The 18720-nt window shown below is 39.7% G+C and overlaps 1 protein-coding gene across 1 annotated transcript in view; it reads right to left on the reverse strand.

The window, feature by feature from the left end:
- LOC6602918 (dynein heavy chain 8, axonemal) overlaps positions 1-18720 on the reverse strand; it is a 109258-nt gene that overhangs the window by 69986 nt on the left and 20552 nt on the right. Inside the window, exons 9-15 of the mRNA XM_026991071.1 lie at positions 12768-12897; positions 10502-12714; positions 9053-10437; positions 8652-8986; positions 3576-4384; positions 2945-3509; positions 1995-2890 (exon numbers count right to left, since the gene is read on the reverse strand). Of these exons, the coding sequence (XP_026846872.1) occupies positions 1995-2890; positions 2945-3509; positions 3576-4384; positions 8652-8986; positions 9053-10437; positions 10502-12714; positions 12768-12897 (6333 nt within the window). The remainder of the gene's footprint in view (positions 1-1994; positions 2891-2944; positions 3510-3575; positions 4385-8651; positions 8987-9052; positions 10438-10501; positions 12715-12767; positions 12898-18720) is intronic.

Consider the following 18720-nt stretch of genomic DNA (forward strand, 5'->3'; position numbering starts at 1 on the left):
TCAGTTTCGATAGGACAAGTTGGATTACTTTGATTCCATGCAGGAAAACGAGCTCATTCAGCATTTATTGCTGAATATTGATCATAATACAAACTGAGTGAAACATAAACAAACCAGTGGAAACGTTGTGAGCTATGGTTAGCGGACGCGGCCTTGTACTCAGGTAGTATATAGATAAGCTTATGATTTATCTAAGTTAAGCAATATGTTTTATCAGTCAGGTTCCGGTTTTTTTTACTTACTTTTGCGGATTATATTTGGTATCGATGTGTTTAATTATATCCGATACTCAAAATGAGTATAGGGGTATATTAGTTTTTTGGTGAAAATGGATGTGTGTAACGTCCAGAAGGAATCGTTTCCGACCCCATAAAGTATATATATTCTTGATCAGCATCAATAGCCGAGTCGATTGAGCCCTGTCTGTCTGCCCGTATGTCCGTCTGACCGTCTGTCCGTCCCTATCAGCACCTAGTGCTCAAAGACTATAAGAGCTAGAGCAACGACATTATAGTATCCGGACTTCTGTGATATGTCACTGTTACAAGAATATTTCAAAACTTCACCCCGCCCACTTCCGGGCGAAAATCTGTGGCATCCACAATTTCAAAGATTCGAGAAAACAGAAAACGCCGAATCGTAGATTATGACTATATCTTCTAGATCGTGTAATTATTATAGCCAAAATCAAGAAAACAATTTCATTCTCGCTCGCTCTGTCTCTTTCCAACACACAGGTTTCATGGTCGTCTTTGCCTATTGCAAAATATGAGTTCGTAGATCTCAGAGACTATAAAAGCCAGAGCAACCAAATTTTTTATCCATATCGGACCTTGACGAGTTAGTTTCAAAATTTCCCCTTCCGGAAGGGGGCAGGGCGCAGTTTTCAAAAACACTTGTAATTGTGACATATCACAGAAGTCAGGATACAAAATGTCACTGCTCTAGCTTTTATAGTCTCTGAGCACTAGACGGTCATAGGGACTAACAGAGGGACAGACGGACAAACAGACATGGCTCAATCGACTCGGAAAAGCTTTCGTCTAGACGTTACACACATACACTTTCACCACAAGTCGAATATACCCCTATTTTGAGTATCGGGTACAAAAATTCGTGTGATTTGTATATCAGTGCACAAATTACTGTAAATAAAATTGACTTCACTATGGCAGACGCAGAAAAAGAGCCCGAGAAGACTATTGCCGAGGATTTGGTCATCTGGGGCCGCTCTTACTTTTACTTCTTAATATACTTTATTATTGTACCGACCGATCCAATATACTTGATCCTACATCTATCGACTCTTCGACAGTAGGATGGTAGGCGTCTTCAGGTATAGTGAGTGGAAGGGCTTGGGTTTACAACACAATGGTCAAATCCGATATAAAGCACAAATCAAGCAATAGATTCAACGAATAGGTCAACAAAGTCATGTCGTGACGTGGGGACTAGGTTACTAGACTCGTTTGCCGAAGTTGACGTGAGCAATGAGTAATGATCATATGATTATTATCTGATAGCGAAGAAGAAACAACGTTTTTTTTAAGCACAGGAGTTCCTGTTTTCGTTGAACATGGACTGGGAAGTATTTCGACGGAAAGCTTAAGTCCACTGCGATCAGATTCTTTACTGTACGTCGAGATGATCGATCCTTTCTAAAAGTTGTGTACCAACCTGCCACAACCTCGGAACTAAGATGGTCCGGCTTTAACCAGTTTTCGGTAAACACAATAACGTGGTAAAACATTCTGATAGGTTACTACAAGAGAAGAGGTTCGATAACAACAATTTCTGAAAACTGGAGCACCTAAAAATTAAAACGAAACGTTTTGGCTAAAAACGCAAAGCGCAAAAGTAAGGGATAAATAAGTGCCTGATAATATCATAGTACCTGATAATATAATAGACCCGTTAAAAAAATTAATTTTGTGACCTACCTACATAGTTACATTTTTTCTTAACAATGATAACGGAGTGATTTTACTACTTACGGGTACTGAAAATATGGAACCATCATGTCGACCATTTCAGCATTTATCAAATCGGTTGGATACTCTACTATTTTTCGAAGAAAACTTGTATCGGACATAACTTTTAATGACTCGTCCCAGGAACTTTGGATAAAAGTTTTCTCTGTATCCGGACGAATGGGTTTGATCTTTCGCCTAAATAGTATACATACACAATCCATAATAAGCGTTATTAGGTACGGTGGCTTTCCAAGTTTTCGAACAGTGGCTATGTCAGCTGCTTTTATTGTTTTTAAAGCCGCTTCAGCTTCTTCCAAAGCAGGAAGAGCCTTTTCCAACTTTGCTTCAGCAACTTGTTTTACAGCCGATATATTCTTAACAAGAACTTCAGCATTACCTTTCTTTTCTGCCACCTCTACTTTAACTATCTCAGCAGCTGCTTTTGATTCTTCAACGGTTGCCAGAACTTCTTCAGCTTCATCACTAGCAATAGCAATAACTTTGTTCATTTCGATTAAATCCTTTTTAAGTATGGCAACTGAAGCCCCTGCCTCATCGAGTTTGTCTAATCCCGAACTCATGCGCTCAGACATTATAACAATATGATCCTGCTTATCTTTGTACAATAATTTATAGCTTTCCAAAAACGATATTAATGATTTTGGAGTTATAAAAGTAACTCGCCTAAATCGATCGTAATAACAGACACAAGCTTCTTGTACAGTTTCGTGAATCCAGCTCATTATATCTATTACTTGATTCTTCACCTTGTCACTGCAAACAAGCTGAAACTCTGCCAGATAGTGTCGGGAGACAGCAATACGCGCATCTTCCGGCCATTTTTGAAACCAGTCTATTACGCACCCAGAAATAAGCCCAGGAAACTTTAATGAACGCATACGGAATTTTTCGCCCACCTAAAAGACCACTTTTCAGTTAAAAAATAATTACTTTGTAAGTGGTCGACTTACCGGTGAGAAACATAGTGCTATATGGAGATTAAATCGGGCACGTGATATGAAAAAATCGTAAAGATTATCTTGTGTTGCGGGTCGCCGCGGATGGAGTTTTTTCATAATTGGAATGAGCTCGCTATAAATTTCATCCATCTCGTCTTTTGCGAACAGATTAGCGATTTCCCCAGAGCTTAATATGTTATTGATAAATTCTAGAAATGACTCTTCTTTAATTTCGTTGTCTGTAAATATGAATGTCATGCCACTTCCTTCCAGCCCAGCAGTTCGATATAAAAATTTAAGGTCATCTGTTAAATTTCCATTATTATATGATCGGGTTAAAGTTATTTGAAAGAATTTATAGCCGGCTATAAAAGAAGCAAGACGCGTTAGGCTCTGTTTACCAGAACCACCAACTCCCACAAGTAAGGCATTTCCACGAGGATTGCTTATTATACGAGAGACTATTATTAAGTGTTTGAGAGCATCCATAAAAAAAACAAGATCCATATGATACCCGCGTATATATTCATTAAACTGTGACATAAAATGCATAACTTTCGCTCTTACAAAATCAAAACTAGAAAATAAAATATTTTTTTGTTAATCAAATAAATTTTCAAATCATATATTTCGTTTAACACACCTTGGTATTTCCTCATAGACTTTTGGGGGCTCAAAAGACATTTCCTCATCGTCATCTTCTTGCCCTTCTGGTGCATCACGAAGGAAATCTACCCAAAAGGTGGGTTCCTCTGGATAATCTTCGAAAATTTCTCCTAAATAAGATTCAGCATCAATTCGCATTCTCGTCAAAAACCAGATTTTGTCCTTTTCCGCCGTAAATCGATCAGAAATAACTCTAGTGCACTCGTGGCACCATAGCTTAAGCACCTGAACTCTCGTTCGGCATTCTTCTCGTTTTACTTTCAGAATTCCTTCCCAGATGCGTGATAGATCACGCAAGTTAAAAACATAGTGAAAGTTTGATGGTGTTGGTAACATTTTCGTCTTAATATTTTGCCAAAATATCCGAGTCAACGGTACTAGGAAAGGTATTATTTGCACAACTTCATCATCAAATCGTTCCAAACAAAAGTAGCCAGCACTTATGCTTTTAAAAATCTGATCCATTGAATTATTACTCGGCAATGTGCAGTTAAAAATACATAGATGACGTTTCAAGCGATTTGGAATATCATTTCGTCCACCCCCTGGATGAATCATGGCTGACAAGAACTGTATATCCATGATGGTAGAAAAATCACCTGGCCGCTCCAAAGAATAGAAACCGTGTTGCTCGATCATTTGCCGCACTATTTCATTTGTGATTTGATCTCCCCACTCGTTTATAACTGGCATGTTTATGTCATCAATAAAAACTGTCATTGACCGTTGATTCGGTGGTCCATATGTTGTACCTTGTCGTTTTTCTACGTAAGACTCAATAATACGCTAAGAAACAATGCAACAAAAACAGATGTTAATTTGAAAATAATAATAATAATCTTCTATATATTTTTGTATTTCCGTGGAAATGTCAACGAGGCCAAACAACAAGTCCAAAAACAAGTCAATAAAAAAACATTTTGTCCATTTTGTTTATGTGCAGGTTCGATATCACAGGAGTGTGGGGTATAGGGGTATATTAGATTTGTGGTGAAAATGGATTTGTGAAACGTCCAGAAGCAAGCGTTTCCAACCTATACTGGGCGCAATTCCCAAACAGGTGGCATAAAGTCGAAAATTTTGTCGAAGCAAATATTAATTATATTTCAATATATTGAAAGTAGAATCCCTATATATTACAAATCAATCAATTTTGTTGCTAAAAATGCAACCCTGTCATTCTGATCAAACTTCAAAGTCAGTTGATTAGTCAGCTGATTCCTGCGACAAAATTGGCGGGAAATTTTTATTCACATTGAGCGCTTGGCAAATTCACACATTGCAAAAATAAAATATTGTGAAATATGGATTTTAAAGGCCCGGGTATGTAGATTGAATAAGAAGAAACATTTTTTGTTAAAATGTGTTATATTTTATATATGTTAATTGTTTTGTATTGTCCAAAAAAAAAAGAAAACCAAACCAATGTGTTCGTCTTGTGTGGAGTAAAAACTAACCTTCTGCGTGATTGTGCGTTATGTAATGTATGTTAAAATAAAGTAGAAAGTGTGTATTAAAAGTAAGTAATAATCCGGTTTGCCGCTTTTTGCGGCTCTTGCGGTACTTTGAACTTTTAGATCAGCTTGAGTTCTGTCATGCAACGCTGCTGGACGTATGGATCGACAACGGCCGCAACTCTACCGCCCTTGCAAACTGGATAGTTGGCCAATTGACGGAATGTTCACTAACCAATGAAAACATTAGTGAAATTAACAAGAAAGTTAAAAGCCTTGCAATTTATATTTCTTCGAATCTGCAAAAGTAGGCTGTCTTGGAGAAAATGCGTCTGAAGCAAAAAATTAATTTTACAAGCGTGACCGGCTAATGCACGCTCGACACAATTCGCGGGTAAACAATATGATGGATGTATTCCAAAGATCTATGGACTCTTCAGATCCCCTCATCTCAAGTATATCCATTAAGAAGAGGGCAGCTCGACATAAAAAACGAGGGGGAACGTTGTGAGTTGCTGCGGACACCGCAACTCTACGGTTATACCCGATACTAAGTCAGTATGGCTCTCCTCCGGCAGACGCCGCTAATATTAAACGACACGACAAAGAGTGCGTGCGAGAGAGACAGAAAATCAGTCTGAGCGTGACGTCGGGCGCTGCGTAGCCACTGCTAATTGATTTGTTCCTTTTGGCTATAAAAATGATCTGATCTGATCCAGATTCAGCAATCTAATAGATATGGTCATTATCTATGATTCTGCGTTTTTAGTTTTCTCAAATCTGCAATATTGTGGATGCAACAGATTTTCGTCCTTTGTGGGGGCGGATGGGGGTGGGGCGAAATTCTGAGATATACGTTTTATAGTGACATCTTAAAGGAGTGTGTGCACCAAATTTGGTTACTCTAGCCTTAATAGTCTCTGAGATTTGTGGTTGCCTCAGATTTTCGTCCTTTGCGGGGGCGGAAGGGGGTGTGGCGAAATTTGGACAGGAAACGGTCAAGGTCCGATATCACAGGAGTGTGGATATCAAATTTGGTTGCTCTGGCTTTTATAGGTTCTGAGATCCTTGAACTCATATTTTGCAATTGGCAAAACCGACCATGAAACCTGTGTGTTAGAGTGAGACAGAGCGAGAAAGAGTGAAATTGTTTTCGTGATTCTGGCTGTAATAATTATACGATCTGGTTCAGATTTTGCACTCTAGAAGATATAGTTATTTTCTACGATTCTGCGTTTTTAGTTTTCTGGTATCGTCGAAATTGTGGATGCCACAGATTTTCGCCCTTTGTGGGGGCGGAAGTGGGCGGGGCAAAGTTTTGAAATATTTTTGGAGCAGTGACATATCACAGAAGTCTGGATCTAAAACATCGTTGCTCTAGCTCTTATAGTCTTTGAGCATTAGGCGCTGAAGGGGACGGACAGACGGACAGACGGACGGACGGACAGACGGACAGACAGACATGGCTCAATCGACTCGGCTATTGATGCTGATCAAGAATATATATACTTTATGGGGTCGGAAACGATTCCTTCTGGACGTTACACACATCCACTTTCACCACAAATCTAATATACCCCAATACTCATTTTGAGTATCGGGTATAACAAACCCTTCCGCGAGATGTCATTGAGCTTTTAGAAACACCCCATTGTAATTTTCAGTTTCGATTATGACTCGGATGAGTCGGAATTAGAGGATATAAATCCATATTATCCATATTGAACGAGGGGGAACGTTGTGAGTTGCTGCGGACACCGCAACTCTACGGTTATACCCGATACTAAGTCAGTATGGCTCTCCTCCGGCAGACGCCGCTAATATTTAACGACACGACAAAGAGTGCGTGCGAGAGAGACAGAAAATCAGTCTGAGCGTGACGTCGGGCGCTGCGTAGCCACTGCAAATTGATTTGTTCCTTTTGGCTATAAAAATGATCTGATCTGATCCAGATTCAGCAATCTAATAGATATGGTCATTATCTATGATTCTGCGTTTTTAGTTTTCTCAAATCTGCAATATTGTGGATGCAACAGATTTTCGTCCTTTGTGGGGGCGGATGGGGGTGGGGCGAAATTCTGAGATATACGTTTTATAGTGACATCTTAAAGGAGTGTGTGCACCAAATTTGGTTACTCTAGCCTTAATAGTCTCTGAGATTTGTGGTTGCCTCAGATTTTCGTCCTTTGCGGGGGCGGAAGGGGGTGTGGCGAAATTTGGACAGGAAACGGTCAAGGTCCGATATCACAGGAGTGTGGATATCAAATTTGGTTGCTCTGGCTTTTATAGGTTCTGAGATCCTTGAACTCATATTTTGCAATTGGCAAAACCGACCATGAAACCTGTGTGTTAGAGTGAGACAGAGCGAGAAAGAGTGAAATTGTTTTCGTGATTCTGGCTGTAATAATTATACGATCTGGTTCAGATTTTGCACTCTAGAAGATATAGTTATTTTCTACGATTCTGCGTTTTTAGTTTTCTGGTATCGTCGAAATTGTGGATGCCACAGATTTTCGCCCTTTGTGGGGGCGGAAGTGGGCGGGGCAAAGTTTTGAAATATTTTTGGAGCAGTGACATATCACAGAAGTCTGGATCCAAAACATCGTTGCTCTAGCTCTTATAGTCTTTGAGCATTAGGCGCTGAAGGGGACGGACAGACGGACAGACGGACAGACGGACGGACGGACAGACAGACAGGGCTCAATCGACTCGGCTATTGATGCTGATCAAGAATATATATACTTTATAGGGTCGGAAACGATTCCTTCTGGACGTTACACACATCCACTTTTACCACAAATCTAATATACCCCAATACTCATTTTGAGTATCGGGTATAATTATCTGTACAAAACAACTGAATGATAATTTAATATAAATTGTTAGAAATAGTTAAATAGTAGAATAAGAATTTGATCATAATAAAAATTGTTTATCAAAAAATTTGTTTTATATTTTTATATTTACCACTATTACATCAAAATTACAACTGAATAATAAATTCCCTTAAAATGTTAGTACTTTTTTATAGCTCTCATGACTTTCCTTTGTGATCACGTATACGCCTTGTTGCCATATATGGGCTATTTCGGTAGGCGTAGTCAGATGAACTTAAAATTTTGTTCAAATATTTAGAGTGTTATATTTATTAAATACACCAAGTTTCAGCTCGATATCAGCTTTATTCGACTTTATGCCACTTATTTGGGAATTCCGCCCAGTGTGCAACCCCATAGTGTAAATATATTCTTGATCAGCATCAATAGCCGAGTCGATTGAGTCATGTCTGTCCGTCTGCCCGTCCGTGCGTATCATTTCGTATCTAGACTTCTGTGATACAATGTCACTGTTACAATTGTATTTCAAAACATCGCCCCACCCCTTTCCGCCCCCGGCACATGTGCATTTCAATATTTCGCCCCACCTCCTTCATCCTCAATTTTGAGGATAAGAGAAAATTAAAAACCGACAATCATAGAGAATGACCATATCTACCTGATTGCCGAATCTGGATCAGATCGGACTATTTTTATAGCCGAAAGGAACAAATTGGAATGGAATGTGCTACCCCCGATTTACTTGTACAATTATTTACTTACTTGAAACATATTTGGAGTACTTGCCGATGAGAAATTAAATGATTTAAAAAGGTGTACTTCTGGATCGTAATGGCCCATGTAAGCTTTTATCATTACTGTCTTCGCAGTACCCTGTTCACCAATCAAAAGCACCTGCTTAAGCTGCTTTGCACTGTTATTTAAGAGAAATGCAGTGCGTACATTATCTACGTTTGGTACTAAAATAGATGCAAACTCTAATGATTCATCCTCTGGATATCGGAATTCTTCCACACGTGTATTCCAATGCTGCCAATTTCCATTTTCGTCTACATAGTATTCAAATATGGTCTCATTTACACCACGTTTTGGCCAACCTATGTAATAAACAAATAATGATATATTCAAAGTATATGTTGTTTAAAGCTTGGGAAAAAACTTACGTAATTTAGAAGGATGTTTAACAAGAAATTCTTCGAGTTTTTCTCGCTCGGAAAGCTCAAGAACGGCACCAAGAGACCACATCATCGAAAACAAGAATACACGTTCAAGGGCCTTTTCAGAATAAATTGACATATCCATTAATAAGCCATCCATTATATCCAACATTTGTCTAATATAGATAGCTTCTAGGATTCTCATCTTTGTCGTAAGGCGTGACTGTAGAAATATATGAGCATCATCATAAAGGCTATCGTAACACCGTCTAAATATTTCACTGCTATCCCCCTGTTTCATTAACCAAGCCTCCATGTAAACTTTCCAGCTTAATACGGACGAGCTTGTAAATACCATACCGACACGACTAACTGTTGCTGGGGAAGCGTTATCAACATTATCAGGCTCAAAAACTAATTTTGAGTTGTCTGCCATTTTAATCCGATCGCCGTTTGCAAGAGTAAGTGTCTTGTTATCGTCTAGCACTGAATTTAAATTCTCAATCCAAACTGCGTCAACTGGGCCATCTAATACAATCCAGCAATTTTGATGATGAGGAACCTTTAAAGAACGACGCCAAAGAGTTGAAAAAATGCCATCTGTCCAATCATTAGTAGCCACGTCCAAACGACCAAACATTTGTGGTGCTGTTATAGCTTTGGGGTTCATTCTCATTTCCTTATGAAGTCGTCCCATCTCGGTAAAACAACGAAGCATACAATTAGTGCAACTAGTTTTGCCCGAACCGGTGGGTCCCATTAACATTAGTCCGTGCCGTACTAAAGAAGTCTCATATAACTGCACGACTTTTAGGTTCCACTCAGGATTATTGACATAACCCAAATCATCACAAGCCTTTATAATAGCCTTTTGCAGATCTTTGTATACATTTGTAGTTAATTTTATGCCTGGAAACATATCTTCTACTAGTGACACAAACAGTCCTTCATCTTCGTCAATAAGTTTTGACACATTCATATCACGCAAGACGCGCATTACTATGGTTTCCTCAGTATCAGTCGGATTAGACCTTTTCTGGGAACCAAGTGTCCGAAGCACAGATAATATATTGCGAAGTCCAAAATCATAATGGACTTGTTTCGATAATTGCTCCTCGCACAATTTATATAGTGTAAACATCTTTCGTGATAGTACAACATTTTCTTTAAATCCACAACTAGCCATTTTAACTCGTATAATAATCTGACGATCAGGTACCATCATAGCTACTGTACGAAACATAATTTTCAGATTTTCGGGTAACTCCTGGCGACCAGCATATCCTGGATTCATGGTTATAAATATGCCGAATTCCGGATTTAATGAAACGACATCACCATCTAAAAATATGAACGTAGACCTTTTCTCCTTCCGAGCTGTTAAAACAATGCTTTAGAAAGTATAGAGCTTTAGTATTTTGTATGCACACATACCAATAAATTAAAAGGACTTACTAAATTTGCTGTGCTGCAACAGAGAGTACCGGTAGCTCAATTCGATTAAATTCATCGAAGCATCCCCAAGAACCAGACTGTGCCAGTCCCTTATAGATACGGCCCAGCCCACGAAAATCCATTTGATCCGAACAATTGAAAACAACAACAAGTTTACCCAATGCGCGGCCCATGTCTTTTGTTGTTTCAGTCTTTCCTGTTCCTGCAGGACCAGCAGGAGCACCTCCCATACACATACCTACAGCCTGAGCGAGAGTTATATAGCACCGATCTGTCAGTGGCGTTATAGCCAGGCGTTCAGTTACACCAAGATACTCGTTTTGATATATAAAATTTACGTCTGTTATTCCTACAACAATTTCATCATTATCTTCATTATAATAAAAGCGCGCTTGCTTCTGCCATTCAAAGTCTCCAGTAAATTTAATACGCTGCGTACACAAGTCGTCAAAAATGTCCCGCTGATGAACATGTATAGTAACCATAGTCTCAAACCGTATTCGATCCAGAGAAGTTAGATCCTTTACAGTTAAATCAATAAAGAAATTTAAAAGAACTAAAAACTTATTATTTGTACGCTTCATTATTGTCTTATCAGTACGACATTTCCGCAAAGCGTATTCAGAGTCTTTTGTCCAAAGCAGTTGCACGCCTATCACACCGGCTTGGCCACAGAATGTTGGAAACTCTTCAGCGAAATTGAACTCGGGATCATTTAAGCTTACAGCCATGCTAGCAAGTACCGTTTTCATAGTATCTTGCATTTCCTTTAGTAAACGACCTAGCCAAAGCTCCACGCTACCTGCACATTGTACGGTATTTTCAAATTTGACTTTCTCACGATTCATAGAATTCATTGATTCAATAATATCAATTGTCTTATCCTGAAAGTCAACAGTTGCGATCGCATCAAATATACTTAACAGGTGTGGCTGTATCGACGTTGGATCGGAGGCTTGACCAAGAATTTCCAACAGAACAGGATCCGAAACAAAAAAAAAACGAGGAAAAAGTAAACGCTTGGATTCCAAATATCCTGTTAAACTTTTCTGGCAGGTCTCGAGCTGATCTAATAGCCATGTTAGATTCGTAGTGAGCGACTCGTCCCCTGTGCAGCAATCGACGGCGTTCGGTATTTCCCGTGCACGCATCATAATCTTAACATAACTTTTGTCTATGTTCGTAAAACGTTTGGCTTCCATAGGCAATTGCTTTGATATATCTCCGCCAACAAAAACGGCTTCTAAATAAATCCAAAGATTTTGCACCATTAGCCATTTTTCTAATATATCTCCAGTGTTCACTAGCTTAGAAAGCCATAATTGTATTTCCTTTTTAAATGGCGCGTTATATCTGTTTGATGCTAGTGAGTTCATTATCATAAGACTGTCCTCTAACGATGAAATTATTTCCAATGTTTCGGCTCCCTTAAGAACTAGCTCTCCCCTATTTTTGAATTGTCCAAGTTGCAAATTAATTAGAGACCAATCGTAAATAATCTGTTTAAGCTTAGCTTCTATATCCAACTCCTTGCTTGCTCCTACACAAATATCTTCGACATCCTCTTTGTATTTAAGAATTGGTGCCTCGAGCAATTTTCCCAGAGTAAATTTTGGACTAGTTGGATCAAAATCGGTTTTAAAAAGTGCGTTTAAACGAACCCAATGCCGTTCCTTCATTGCCTTATTCGTCATTAGCTCAAGCAGAGGGCATGTCTCATTAAAATCATCAATTTTTGTTTTTAGATCAATAAAGGCAGGCCATGATTGCATTCCTTTAGGTAACTTTCGGCAACGTAACTGAAAATCAGCCAGTTCAGCACTTATTTTTTCAATATTTACATCAGCCCATGGCATTTCATAATAGTCTGAAATTGTCTTCAGCACTTGTATATATAATGAGTATAAACGATTAAGGTAATTAAACTCGCGTTTGCGCTGGTGAAGTAATGGATATTCAGTTATTGGCAATCCAAAAAGTTTTTCCCCACTACTATACATTTCATATTTTCTCCAAAGCTCATCGAATCGATTCTGAAAGAGGAAAACTCTATCGCTTGCCTCTTTGGCTGAAATTCCTTCGACCATTGGACCATTTGCTTCAAAGTCACGATTAAACTCATCAAATTCTTGAACAAATGTAGATATACCATCATTCAGTTCTCTTAGTAGCGGCTCTTCCATTTCCGATATGCGATCAGAAACCTTTTTAGCCTGTAGTGTAGTACTAGTAAAAATTTTAATATTTACAACTATTGAACACTTACATTTTCTAACATTTTGTTAAACATAATCTGAAGGCCTTCCACTTTATCATAATCTTCTTGTGGAACATATATAACAAACTGAGAGAAGAGAGCATACGTGTCTGTTATCAAGTGCAGATTTAAGTCCATTCTGCAATGAGATAAAACACACATTTTTCACTAACATATGTATATAGTATAAACAATTATAGTTAAAGTGACAAGATTTGTAAAGACTATATGTTGAGGTTGCAAACCTCTTCCGGGCGTTACACACATCCATACCCCTATACCCCTATACTCTCTGTATAATTTTGCAATAAATTATATTAGCTGCCTTTAATCAGACTTCGGACACGGGGGCTTAGCGGGGTGCACCAGAAGGCGAGAACCAAAAAGCACGACTGTTTTCCATCCATTCGACATGGCGACTCCTACCTAAGTTCATTAGGCTATGCTGCAGCGAATTTCGCTCAACATCGTTATGTTGCTTCATTAGATTGACTTCATCTAAATATGTTAGGCGGTAACAACTTCATTCATAGCATCGACCGCTCTACCGACATTCTTCTGCACGTCGGTCTTCTGTATCCTTGCGGCAGCGAGTGAAGAGCCTGGACGATCAGATCGCTGGGATCTGTGCTGTCCAGAGTGAGTGGCCTGGAGATCTGAATGGCCTCTGCCTCGGCCAACACCGTCTGAACTTCGCTTCCTGCGAGCGAGGCGTCGGCGATCTGACGGACTACGATTTGCTTCGCCGAATTGACCGCCATCTCACACAATTAGTTGAGAGGTCCGGGACAGGCTCTAAAAGTACGGCCTTCGAAACCAAAAAATACCGCGATATATATTTTGACGGTTGCCTGTCCTCGAATCCGAAGCGAGACGTTAGTAGGACCACAAAAGTCCACCCAACTAATCAGGAATGGACAACATTCTCTAAATCTGTCTGTCGAAAACAATGGATGCACCTCCTAACTATTCGAGTGCATTCTCGACGTGCAATTACAAGCCAAATCTTCCGTCTCAGCATGACAGATTTTTAAGTGCAAATGCCTCAAAAACAGTTCTACTAAATGACTCTTAGCGGGCAGTAGACTACAAACCTCTCCCTTTTGCAAGATAACGTAATATAATGAAGTTATTTAATTAAAGTTATTTTATTATTATTATTTACCCTAAGTAATTTTTTTTTTACTTAGTAATCTATGGCCATATCAGAAATAAAAATAATTATGAAATTATTTTGTGAATTGTGTGAATTAAATATATATGTATATACGTACATATATTTTTTTAAGAATTATGGTTGATCAGACCGTTATCATGAACCTTTTTATATCCGATACTCAAAATGGTATTGGGGTATATTAGATTCGTGGTGAAAACGGCTGTGTGTAACGTCCAACGACATTTTATATCCGAGCTTCTGTGATATGTCACTGTTACAAGTATATTTCAAAACTTTGCCTCTCCCACTTCCGCCCCCACAAAAGGCGAAAATCTGTGGCATCCACAATTTAAAAGATACGAGAAAACGCCGAATCGTAGTGGATGACTTCTAGAATGCAAAATCTGAACCAGATCGTATCATTATTATAGCCAGAATCAAGAAAAAAATTTCATTCTTTCTCGCTCTGTCTCTCTCTAACACACACGTATCATAGCCGGCTTTGCTTAGCGCAAATCTACGATTTACGATCTTTCGTAGATCAGACGCGTTTTTGTTTTGCGCTTCGCATATTTTCCCTTTGTTTTACATAAACAACCAGTGTTTTCATAAATAAACATTGAATACCTTTCTAATCCACCTACTATCTGGAAATCTATTCTATTCCGCGAGTGCATGCCTTTTGATTTGTGTTTAATTATTATTTATTGAACTTACAATTTTTCGGCGTCGGCTTGTTGTGTTTGGGTTGTTGCCGTGAGTACATTACATTGCATTGCAGCTCTCGTCTCTTGTCTTGTAGTTTTTGTTGTTTTATCACTCTCTCGCTATCACCTCAACTTCAATAACTGTTCTTTCTCTCTCACTCTTTAAACTTTCTGAGCAATAGCGCTATATGCTATAGCCAAACGTAATGGGTTGCATTACAGTTGCGAGACATGCCGTGCGGTGGAGAATGGTGGTGGTGGCTTTTATGAGGCAGACGCGGAAGGGCTTTAAGGAGCTGACCGTTGGCTTTAAAAAGCAATACGATCGGCCATGGAGACTCAATTTGGCAGTCTGCAACTGCTAAATGAGTCTCCTAGGCGTAAAAAGTAACTCCGCGGGATCTGCAAGTGCCAACCGTCACTCAGCCGTGCGCCGCCGAAAAACTGACTCCGACCACTCCAAGTGTGCAGCAGTTGATCTCGTTTGCCACTCCAATAGATTACTCCAATTACTCAATTTGACACCATTGGCCCTCCATATCCCTTAAAAATCTTTCCAGTGTGCCACCCACAACCTCAACTTCCTCTTCCTCAACTTCCCCTCTTGCTTCCACCTTTCCAAAAAACTAACTTCTCTTTTAATTACGTATCAGAATGTTAGAGGCTTACGTAGTAAGCTATCCTATCCTTTCCGGGATAGTGTTGCATTTGCTTTCCACGTTATTGTCTTTACTGAAACCTGGTTAAAGACGGACATTCTTAATTCCGAGGTTTAGGCAGGTCGGTACACAACTCTTAGAAAGGACCGTTCGTCTCGACGTGCAGGAGGGGTTCTGATTGCAGTGGACTCTATCTTCTCGTCGGAGCACTTCACAGTCCAGGTTCAACCGTAACTGGAATTCCTGTGTGTAATTCCTGTGATTCTTCCCGCTTTCACTATATTCATTACTTGCTCGTATATTCCAGCTTTCCGCTTTGTCCGCTTTAACCGCTGTTTCTTCCTCGCTATCAGATAAAGATCATATGATAGTTCTTGGTGACTTCAACTTGCCAGGAACTGTTTGGTCTTCGGTAGAGTCTTGTAACCTAATGCCCATGTCACGACAGGACTTTGTTGACGGCTTGCTTGACCTGTCCCTGTCTCAAGTCAACCATGTGAAAAATTCCTTGGGTCGATTGCTTGATCTGTGCTTTGTATCGGATCCGACCTTAGTGTTGTTAGCCCGAGCCCTTCCGCTCACTATACCTGAAGTGTCGCTAGGTATAGGACCAACTGTATTGGATCGGTCGAGTAGGCCACCTGAACGTGTTCGTTGCTTTCGTAAAGCCGAGTCTACGAAGCTTAATAATCTAATTAGGGATTTTGATTGGTCCGCTTTGTACTTGTGCTCTGATGTCATAAAAGACACAAACATTTTTTACAATGCTGTTGGCACATTTCTTGTCCGATTAGATCTGGAAAACCCCCTGGGTTTACCAAAGAGTTATCCAGCCTAAAAAGCTTAAAATCAAGACTTTATAAAAAATTTCAGGAAGTTGGTTAAAGTTGGTTTTTGGCTCGGTCAAACTTTTCAGTTCTTAATGCACAATGCTGTAAGAACTACCTATCTCGATGCAGGATACGTTTTTCTCAGGACCCTAAACAGTTTTACTGCTTCGTAAACAGTAAGCGTAGAATGTCCGCACACCCATCCTCGCTATCATTTAGGTAATACGTCGGCAAATAATGATCAGGCAATTGCTGATCTTTTTGCCCAATTTTTCTAGTAATTAGTAATTGTACTGGTATTTTAATTTTTATTTTGAATGCATGCCTAGTTCTCTTAGAAACTTTAGTGCTAATCTTCCTTGACGGTGCAGTAATTGCATCGCCTCTTGAAAGATGCAGTCATTGCATGTCAACGTCCACTGTGGTTGCCACAGATTTTCGTCTTTTGTGTGGGCGGAAAGGGGTGGGGCGAAATTTTGAAACACACTTGTAGCAGTGAGCTCTCTACAGTAAGCAAAAGAAATACACTTGTAACAGTGAGTTCTGCAGTGAAATATTACAAATAGTTTTGTAGCAGTAAGAGCTCTACAGTCAGTTCTAATATCTCTGAGATTTGTGGATGCCCCAGATTATCGTCCTTTACGGGGGCGGAAGGGGGTGTGGCGAAATTTTGAAACAAACTCGTCAAGGTCCGATATCACAGGAGTGTGGATCAAAATGTGGTTGCTCTAGCTTTTATAGTCTGAGATCTATGCACTAATGTTTTACGCTAAGCAAAGCCGGCTCTGATACGTGTGTGTTAGAGAGAGAGACAGGCCGAGAAAAAATTAAATTGTTTTCTTTATTCTGGCTAAAATAATGATACGATCCAATTCAGGTTCTGCAGAAGATATGGTCAGCCTCTACGATTCTGCCTTTTTTTATTTTCTCTGTGGATGCCACAGATTTTCATCCTTTCTGGGGGCGGAAGCGGGCGGGGCGAAGTTTTGAAATATTCTTGTACCAGTGACATATCACAGAAGTCTGGATCCAAAACATCGTTGCTTTAGCTCTTATAGTCTTTGAGCCCTAGGCGCTAGTAGGAACAGACAGACGGAAAGACAGACAGGGCTTAATCGACTCGGCTTTTGAGGCTGATTAAGAATATATATACTTTATGGGGTCGGAAACGCTTCCTTCTGGACGTTACACCCAACCGTTTTCACCACGAATCTAATATACCCCAATACTCATTTTGAGTATAGGGTATAATAATTGAATTTGTATATTCTGTTCCCATGTCAGTAATGAAAGTCTTCATTGGACCGTACTTTAGCATAAAAGAATGTAGTTTTTGCACTGTTTTTGCACTTTTATTTGCAATTGGAATAGCTACTAAATATTTTGTTATATCACATATTAAGGTGACTGTGTAGTCATTTCCATTCTCTGATCGTGGTAATGGACCAATAGTGTATATTATCACTCTGTCGAAAGCATACATTGGAGTGTGTCGGGTCAAGCAGCTTAAATATTTTAAATTATTGCCAGTGGTGCGGCCCAAAGGAAATGCATTTTGGTGTTGTCGTTTCCAATGCCCCCACTGCAAAGATCATTTGCTTCCGCATATGCGCATGCAGCGGAATTTTTCGTCCCCTTATGTCGCAATCTCTCGGACTCGGCTTAACAGCGTCCCCGAGCAGCTCTAACGCTCTCGGGCTATCATACGCTCTCGCTCGCGTCTAAGCTTGCTGCATAGGGCCCGGCAGATTGGCCCGTCAGCCCTTGCATGGGCAGTCTTGAGCTAATCGTCGCAGCTATTAGATTAAAATCCTCGCATCCATCGTTCGCCCAATCATCCCCATATGTACATACGCGATAAGTTGGTTTACATATGCAAATAAATTGTCCATTATAAACAGCCTCTCGACTTTCATTAACTTCAAATTGCAACAGTTATTAAAAACGCTTAATAGCTTAACATGATTGTGCAATAAATAATCCATCAGTGCAATCACAAACTAATATAGCATTCAAAGATCTAAATTGCCATCTTAACCAGTGTCATCGACCACATAAGTTATCCACACATATATATACACCGGCCTCCCCTGCATATTCGGTAGTGCACGTACATAGCTGTTGGCTTGCGCTTCTCTTTTCGGTCATCTTCCCGCAAGAAACGTTTCTTACAGTTACTTATACTTATACAGTTCGTACATAGCTGTTCGCTTGCTGGGCTCGGTTCTTGTCGTCTATTGCTCGTGTTACTCTTTGCGATCATCTTCCCGCTAGAGACGTTGGTCTTTCTGCTAACGCTGCCGCTACCATGGAAATTAATGCTGCTAACGAAATTCCAATGACCAGTAAGCAAAACTGGGTGTCTTTTTTGAAGCTTAAGTCAACGGAATTATGCGAGACAATGAAAAGGTTAGCTACCGCTTGGCAGAATGAGTCGTTGGACTGTGACTACTACATGCTCGTGGTAAAGCAAGAGCAAGTTGAGAAGGTCATCGGCAAATTTGAGACGTTTCACGGCGAGCTTGAGGAATTGGATCGAAGCGAAATTCACAGTGGTTTGTGTGACATTTTTGAGTCGCTTGGGAATGGCTAAGAGTAGCGGCCGCA

Source organism: Drosophila persimilis, unplaced genomic scaffold, assembly GCF_003286085.1.
Source record: "Drosophila persimilis strain 14011-0111.01,24,50 unplaced genomic scaffold, DperRS2 tig00000652-arrow-arrow-pilon, whole genome shotgun sequence".
In the NCBI taxonomy this organism is placed as follows: Eukaryota; Metazoa; Arthropoda; class Insecta; order Diptera; family Drosophilidae; genus Drosophila; species Drosophila persimilis.